The 6918-nt window shown below is 34.6% G+C and overlaps 1 protein-coding gene across 2 annotated transcripts; it reads left to right on the top strand.

Annotated features, from left to right (window-relative positions):
• The first annotated feature begins 309 nt into the window (after positions 1–309).
• Positions 310–6224, top strand: LOC132063817 (ubiquitin-conjugating enzyme E2 28). 2 transcript variants are annotated; one of them, XM_059456544.1, is made up of 5 exons: positions 310–469; positions 559–659; positions 3829–3956; positions 4915–5019; positions 5773–6224. In XM_059456544.1, the coding sequence occupies exons 2-5, from the start codon at positions 590–592 to the stop codon at positions 5914–5916; spliced, it is 447 nt and encodes a 148-aa protein (XP_059312527.1). In that variant the 5' UTR covers positions 310–469; positions 559–589; the 3' UTR covers positions 5917–6224. The 2 variants fall into 2 exon arrangements, with proteins under 2 accessions (XP_059312527.1, XP_059312526.1); XM_059456543.1 differs by lacking the exon at positions 310–469 and having other exon boundaries at positions 496–659.
• The last annotated feature ends 694 nt before the right edge of the window (positions 6225–6918 follow it).

Genomic DNA, 6918 nt, shown 5'->3' with positions numbered 1-6918 from the left:
ACCGTCCATTAGAGGAGTAAGATCTGCGTACACTCTCTACCCTCCTCCCCGACCTCACGTTGTAGATTTATTTTGGTTGTTGTTGTTGTTGTACTTTAACACACTCCATAATTTGAGAAGAAATAATCTTAACCCAGTAACCTCAGTTCCCATTGACACAATTGACGACTCAATTATGTTTATTGTCATATCGTTATTTCTTATTCAGTAAAGTTGAATAAATCTGCATTTGACTGCACTTTTTTTTTTTTTTTTAAAAAAAAATCACATATATAGTTATAACTATGTACTAAAAATGTTAATTATTTGGAATGATTGGACCGGGGAAGTTGCATTTGGACGGAAGGTGTGTAACACGGAGAAATTAAATACTCTATATTGGGAAAAGGGGGCCTGCCCTGTTGGCGTTAAAAGGCAGCCACTCTGCGGAACCAACAAGGAACGGAACCAATTATTCTCTCTGAATCAGGTTCTTCAGTTCTTCGCATATCTATATAATTGGTTGTGTTTCTCGTGAATTTTTGCATCTGATCAGGTTATTGTATTTGGTTATATCAGATTAGATCTCGATTTTTGTGCCTTGTGTGTGATGGCTTCGAAACGGATATTGAAGGAGCTTAAGGATCTTCAAAAGGATCCTCCTACCTCTTGCAGCGCCGGTACCCTTCTTCTCTCATTACACCTTTTTTTGTTTTTTTAAATAATGTTTGTGTAATGTTTTCAATTTTTCGGTAATATTCCTTGGTTATCTGTCATTGTTTTATAGTATATTACATGCTTTTACTTTTACTTGTCATGTTTCGCTTATCGAGAGTAAAACTAAAGTGGACTTTGTGTATTTTTTCATCATACTATTACGAGGAGAATTGCTAACTTATATTATTTTTCATCTAGTTTTTAAACATTTAAATTTAAATTTTAAAATATTGAATTAATCTAATTCAATATAGCTCTGAAGATTATTCAAATTGACAAGTAAAAGTGAACAGAGGGAGAACTTGCCACTCAAATAAGAAATTGACTTATTTATTAGGGTAAAAAGTTTAGGCTCAACTTTGCTGAGGTGGTTTGCGTTTTTTATACCTTGTTCTGATGCTTGATTTTTAGTATGGCTCCTTCCTAAAAATTATTTTGTGGTGTGGCTCATTGTGATACCATAGTCAAGATTTGCTACGATTCAAGCACAACAATATAGTGAAGGATTTTGTAGTTTCGCATTACCCAAAACTGAATGCCCACTTAGAATAAAACAAATGATATTTGTCGAGAAGTGCAAAATCGTATGGATTATCCAGTTAGTTAGTTATTATTATTACAAATAAAAGTACAATTCTCCCCTCAAATATGAATACTAGATTGGAGTTTTACGAAGCCCCTTTTCTGAGAATTCTTGAACCTTCTATCCCTCTGGGCTACCCTTGTAGATATTTTACTCCTTTTGAACCTAAAAACACTTTAAGCTAAGACTTAATGTGCTGGATCAACTTTTGAATGCTGATGCAACATAATATAGAAAGAAAATTCAATTGTCTAAACATTTTTGTATCGAAATCAAATGCTAGATTCTCTTTATTTCGGAGAAAAGTAGAGAACAAATGTAATCTTAAGAATTTCTCCTTTATTGCTATTTGTCTCTGAGGGATCTGTCTCTCAATTGAATAATTTTGATATTTTGAATGTGATGCAATGCAAGTGAACGAAGAGGCTGCCGTAAAGTTTCATTGTTTATTGTTCCTTCGTTAAACAATCGATCTCCCAATCACATGTCTCTCTGTCATTGTCATTTTATGATTTTTGATTTTCTGATCACTCTTTATATTACTATGTATCTACTTTCATATTTTAGGCCCTAGATAGTGGTTCTATATCTGGATTTCATTTTGCCTTTTATTTTCTCTAGAGTTAATTTAAACTATATTAACTCCTACACTTCTTTGCCATCTTTATTAGAGCTGTAAGTGAACAACTTGACTAGGCTCGTCAATTCTTGACATGTCTCATTTATTTATGAAGTGAACAAATTTTGAGCTTGTTTTGTTGCTTAATTGTTAGTCAAACAGAATCCGGGAAAGCTTGGTTTGACTCGTTGTTGCTACCCTCTTTTTCTATGGAAGTCATTTCCTCTTCGGTTAGAGTTTCCATGTTCCCTAATAACTGGAAAATGATTAGTTTAATTAGCATGTTGGTTTATTTGTATTTAAGAAGAATAGATAAAAGAATGGAGTTTAAACGAGCCTCATGTAGGCTACTCTTTACCAATGAATTGGCTAATCTTAAACTCAAAATTTACTCAGGCGGAGCATGAGCTTGATCTTAATTCATGTAAAATATAGCCAAGCTCGAGTTTGCTTCTTTCCTTTACAGCGCTGCCTTTAATTAACATCAGGAAATGCTAAGTCCTTTAGAGTAAGTTTTGGTTCCATATGAGGAAGGTATGACACAGCTCAGCTGAGACAACTAGAGGTGGTAAAGACTGGGGATGGTTTAGTATGTTTTCTCCCATGTTAATTTCCTTATGAGAGTCGAACTTTGTATTGTTCTCTGGGAAAAGAAGTTTCACTCAATAGTCAGACAACACAGACTTTTCTTTTGAGAAGGAATCAGACGACATAGATTTTCAAAGGGGAAAATAATCATGCTATGTCAGAATGTAAACAGCTATTTCTATTTCTATGAAGTTCGGAGTATATTTAACTGTCATTGTCTAAGCAAGCACCGATTGTATAGGAGCAAATTGCAATAAGGTTTAATTCTAGATAAGGTTTAATTTTAGAAAATTTTAGAAACATTCTCTAAGGTTCTGCATGTTACCCTTAAAATTTGAAATGGTAATTGCAGAAAGCCATGGATAGAAGTTTCACACTTTTGTTAAAATTGATATGTTGTATCTTTTAATAAGTTAATTCTAGGACAGTCGTGCCAGGTTACCTTGACAAGCCATCTCATGTGAGGTCAGCCATAAGGTTTTTTAAGCATCTTCTACTGTTGTGCTTCCTGTCTCTTGCGTGCTTTGTGGACTATAAAGACCAACCTTGGACACTGTAGTTTAGGCGGTGATATGAGGGAAGTTAATTAGTGAGCTAAGTACCTGTATTTGCTTCGTCCTTCAGCATAGATTGGGATAAGCGCTCTTCTTTCTTGTGTTGAGCTGAAGCATATTTTGGCTGAGTGCAGTCTGGATTTCTAATGAAGATTGGAAAAGCTTTTCTGTAGAGATTTCATTTTATCCATATGTAGGCTGTCGTATTTGTTTACTCTTTAGTTTAGAAGTACCGATTCCTCTTGACAAGAAGAAAAAAGGTTTATACGTGAGGGTTTTGTGTAATGGGTTCTCTTTACATAACCTATACAACAATAGATACTTTCTTGAAGCGATTGCAAGTGTTGGTTTGTTTTGTAGTATATCATTCATTCATCACACATTCAGTTCATTCCTTCCACTTTGTGTTTGTTCTCCTCATGTGGTGAGGGAGAACCATATTATTCTTATTGAAGCCTTGCAATTAAATGTAGTCCCAGCCTAGATGTCTTCATTGAGAATTCTCTGCCTACATTGTTATCCCAGTGCATTATGTGTATCATAGTTCTTTCTAGTTTTCTCAAAATGCTATTGTTGTTGCCAGCTGTGTCTTAACTTTTTCTGTCCTATGGAGTATCCACTAGAGTATCTTGTAAGCTTATTTAGTTGTGGACTTGTGGTATATGGCCTTTTGTTAATTCTTCAACATGGTGTGACAATATTATTGCACCTTTGTAAGGGATGTACGTGCTATGTGATTGATCCTTGACTGTTATTATCTTCCTTGCCTTTTTACCATCTGGTAACAGGGCCTGTTGGAGAGGACATGTTTCACTGGCAGGCCACAATTATGGGTCCCCCAGACAGCCCTTATACCGGCGGTGTATTTTTAGTTACTATACATTTTCCTCCTGATTATCCATTCAAACCTCCTAAGGTATGAAATGGTTCAAATTACTTCATGAGTTAATGACTTCTGCCTTAGTAATTATTTCTGCTGTTTGCCAATGCCATATTTATTTTTCAGGTTCACTACTTGGAGCATAGTTCTGTTGAATTCAACTGTTTTCTAATTTAACTTTGAATGAGGATGTTGGTGTAGATTTTCTGGTAACGAGCTCCTGGTTATGGAGCATAGCTTTTTAGGGCATTGCACCCAACAGAATAAGTAGATCTGGGCTGTTTAAGTAGATCTGGGCTGTTAACTTGCGACATGTCAGTAGCGGATCGACTGCTGGTTTATTTTCTTGTAGGCTTGTTGATTACACCTGTTGGATAGTTGAGACGTCAATTTCTCTAAGTTACATGAACTAGCTCAAGCCTAGAAAATAGAGAAAAGATAGAGAAGATATATAGGTACTTCAATTAGCTTATTTTGCATGCTTTTCACTTTTTTCTCGGGTCCCTGATAGGTAACGAAAGAGGACTAGTGGGAGCTTCCTCATTGAATTTAGGCTTATTGTTGAGTGTGACTTACCAATTAAGCATTGTGAGTCATGTACTGGAACTCCAGGAAACATCTTATTAGTATAATATATTTCATGAAAAACACCGTATCCTGTATCTTCCTGCCGGCCACACTTAGCAGCACAGAGTACTCAATACAGCATTTATAGAATGAATAAATTTCTTCTTGGTGAAACATTGAGAATGTGCAAGGTTCAGCTTCACTGGGAAGAACTCATGGTTAAGATCAACATAGTTGTCTCTCTCTCCATGTGTCTGTACACATTCATAGTAGAACTATAATACGTATACATCCCAACTATTTGAAAACTCAACATGTCAGCCATGATACTTATCTGGCAATATTTGGTGGAGCTCATGTGCATACATAAACATGTGTTATTTTCCTGTCAACGTACTGTGTTACAGTTATGGATGTATCCTTGCAGGTTGCTTTTAGGACAAAAGTTTTCCATCCAAATATTAACAGTAATGGCAGTATATGCCTTGACATATTGAAGGAGCAATGGAGCCCTGCCTTAACTATTTCCAAGGTCCGTTCTTACCTTTCAAGCTAACTTTTATCTTCTGCTAAGTAATACAAGCTAAAGAAACATGAATATTCTTTTAGGGCCTTGGGAGTCATCATGGTTCAAATAGATTTTGAAGCCATCAGCCAATTGATATAATCTGAAGGATAGTTGGATAGAAAATAAAAATAAATAGACATTAAAAAAGGAAATGATTTTAATAGTACCAGTTTCCAAAAAAAAAAAAAAAAAGGAAAAAAAAAAAGGAAATTATTTAAGTGTACATTACAGATGATAGGGATTTTTTCCTTGGGCCCTCTTTGTGGTTTTCATTCTAGCCTTTGTAGTACTGGTGAAGCAGTTCAGTTCTATGTAAGATGTCCATTAACCAGAGGCGGATCTAGGATTTAAATTTTAGGGGTTCAATCTTTTAAATTTTTTAGCATTGAACTAATATATTTCTAAAGTTATGGGTTCATATCTACTATTTATTGTAATTTAAGTAAATTTTACACATAAATTTATACCCCGCATCAAAAGTTTGGGGTTCAATTGAACCCCTAGTTATAGTGCTCCATCCACCTCTGCATTAAACCCATGCAACAGTGTTGCTGAATATTATCGTGTATGAGTACTCTAATGAGATCATGAATCTTTTGCATGGATTAATATATTCTCTTTGAACAGCGCTCTCCACCAATTAGCTGGTTGATTTTTATTGAGTGTGTGCATATAGATATGTTTATTAAGGGGGAAAGGTTTTTGTATTGCCTTCAGGTTTTGCTTTCAATTTGCTCACTTCTGACGGACCCAAACCCTGATGACCCCCTGGTGCCCGAGATTGCTCACATGTACAAGACAGACAGGGCCAAATACGAATCAACTGCCCGGAGTTGGACCCAGAAGTATGCCATGGGTTAAGATATTACCTATGAGGGTCTGAATCCTTGTAAAAAGAATTCATGCGTCTGTTCTCTCTACTCTCCCAATGAACAAGTATAGAATAGCATTAAACATTGTCCTCTCCAAGAAAAAGGAGATGCTTTGAATATTTTTGTATGGATACTAACATCTGAAGAAATCTGGGAAGGGTTATTTATCTGGATTAAAGTTACAGCTTTGATTTCAATGGTTTGTGTAAAACTTTGACAGTTTCTGTATTTAATTTCCGATCGTGTTTCTTACTTCAGATAAACACTCTTATAACATGTTTGAGAACTATTCTTCCATTCGCTGAGGTGGGATATCTTCATCTTATTATTATCTAGTTTCATCTAACCATGCAACGTCCTGAAAGGTTGTATAACAGAATCTTTGATACAGAAAAATGAGACTGGATCGCCTTTAATTAGTGTCCGTGTTATTCCATCTTTGTACAAACTGATCAGGTAAGCCTGGCAACCGGTTTGACCGGAACGGACCGGTAACCAGTTATAAAACCGGCCGGTTTCCGGTGTAAAAACCGAAACCGGCCACCGGTTCCGGTTTACCAATTTCAAACTGGAAATCGGACCGGACCGGTCCAAAATGTTAGAAAACCCCTTTTTTTTTTTTTTTTTTTTTTTTTGTATAGTGTATATACATTATAGTATTTATTAGTATATTGTAGGTATAATTACATATGTTATATAAGTTTATAGGTAAAGTTTAAATATTTACTGACTAACAAAGATATACGTGTGTGTGTATATATATATATATATATATATATATATATATATATATATATTAAGTTATATGCTCAAGTTATACTATATATATCTAAAATATACAAAGAATATACTTATATATATATCAATATACTTAGGTTATATAACTTATATATATATATATATATATATATATTTAAGTTATATATACTATATATAGTTATAAGTTATATATATATGTTTAAGTTATATGTATACTATATATAGCTATAAG

This window comes from Lycium ferocissimum, chromosome 7, assembly GCF_029784015.1.
Source record: "Lycium ferocissimum isolate CSIRO_LF1 chromosome 7, AGI_CSIRO_Lferr_CH_V1, whole genome shotgun sequence".
In the NCBI taxonomy this organism is placed as follows: domain Eukaryota; kingdom Viridiplantae; phylum Streptophyta; class Magnoliopsida; order Solanales; family Solanaceae; genus Lycium; species Lycium ferocissimum.
The sequence above is the reverse complement of the archived record's forward strand: the minus strand, read 5'-3'. Positions and strand labels throughout refer to the sequence as shown.

Coding starts and splice junctions, on each gene's coding strand:
- LOC132063817 (XM_059456544.1), top strand. CDS start 590: ATGGCTTCGAAACGGATATTGAAGGAGCTTAAGGATCTTCAAAAGGAT. Junction 660..3,828: donor TCCTACCTCTTGCAGCGCCG/GTACCCTTCTTC, acceptor ATCTGGTAACAG/GGCCTGTTGGAGAGGACATG. Junction 3,957..4,914: donor ATCCATTCAAACCTCCTAAG/GTATGAAATGGT, acceptor GTATCCTTGCAG/GTTGCTTTTAGGACAAAAGT.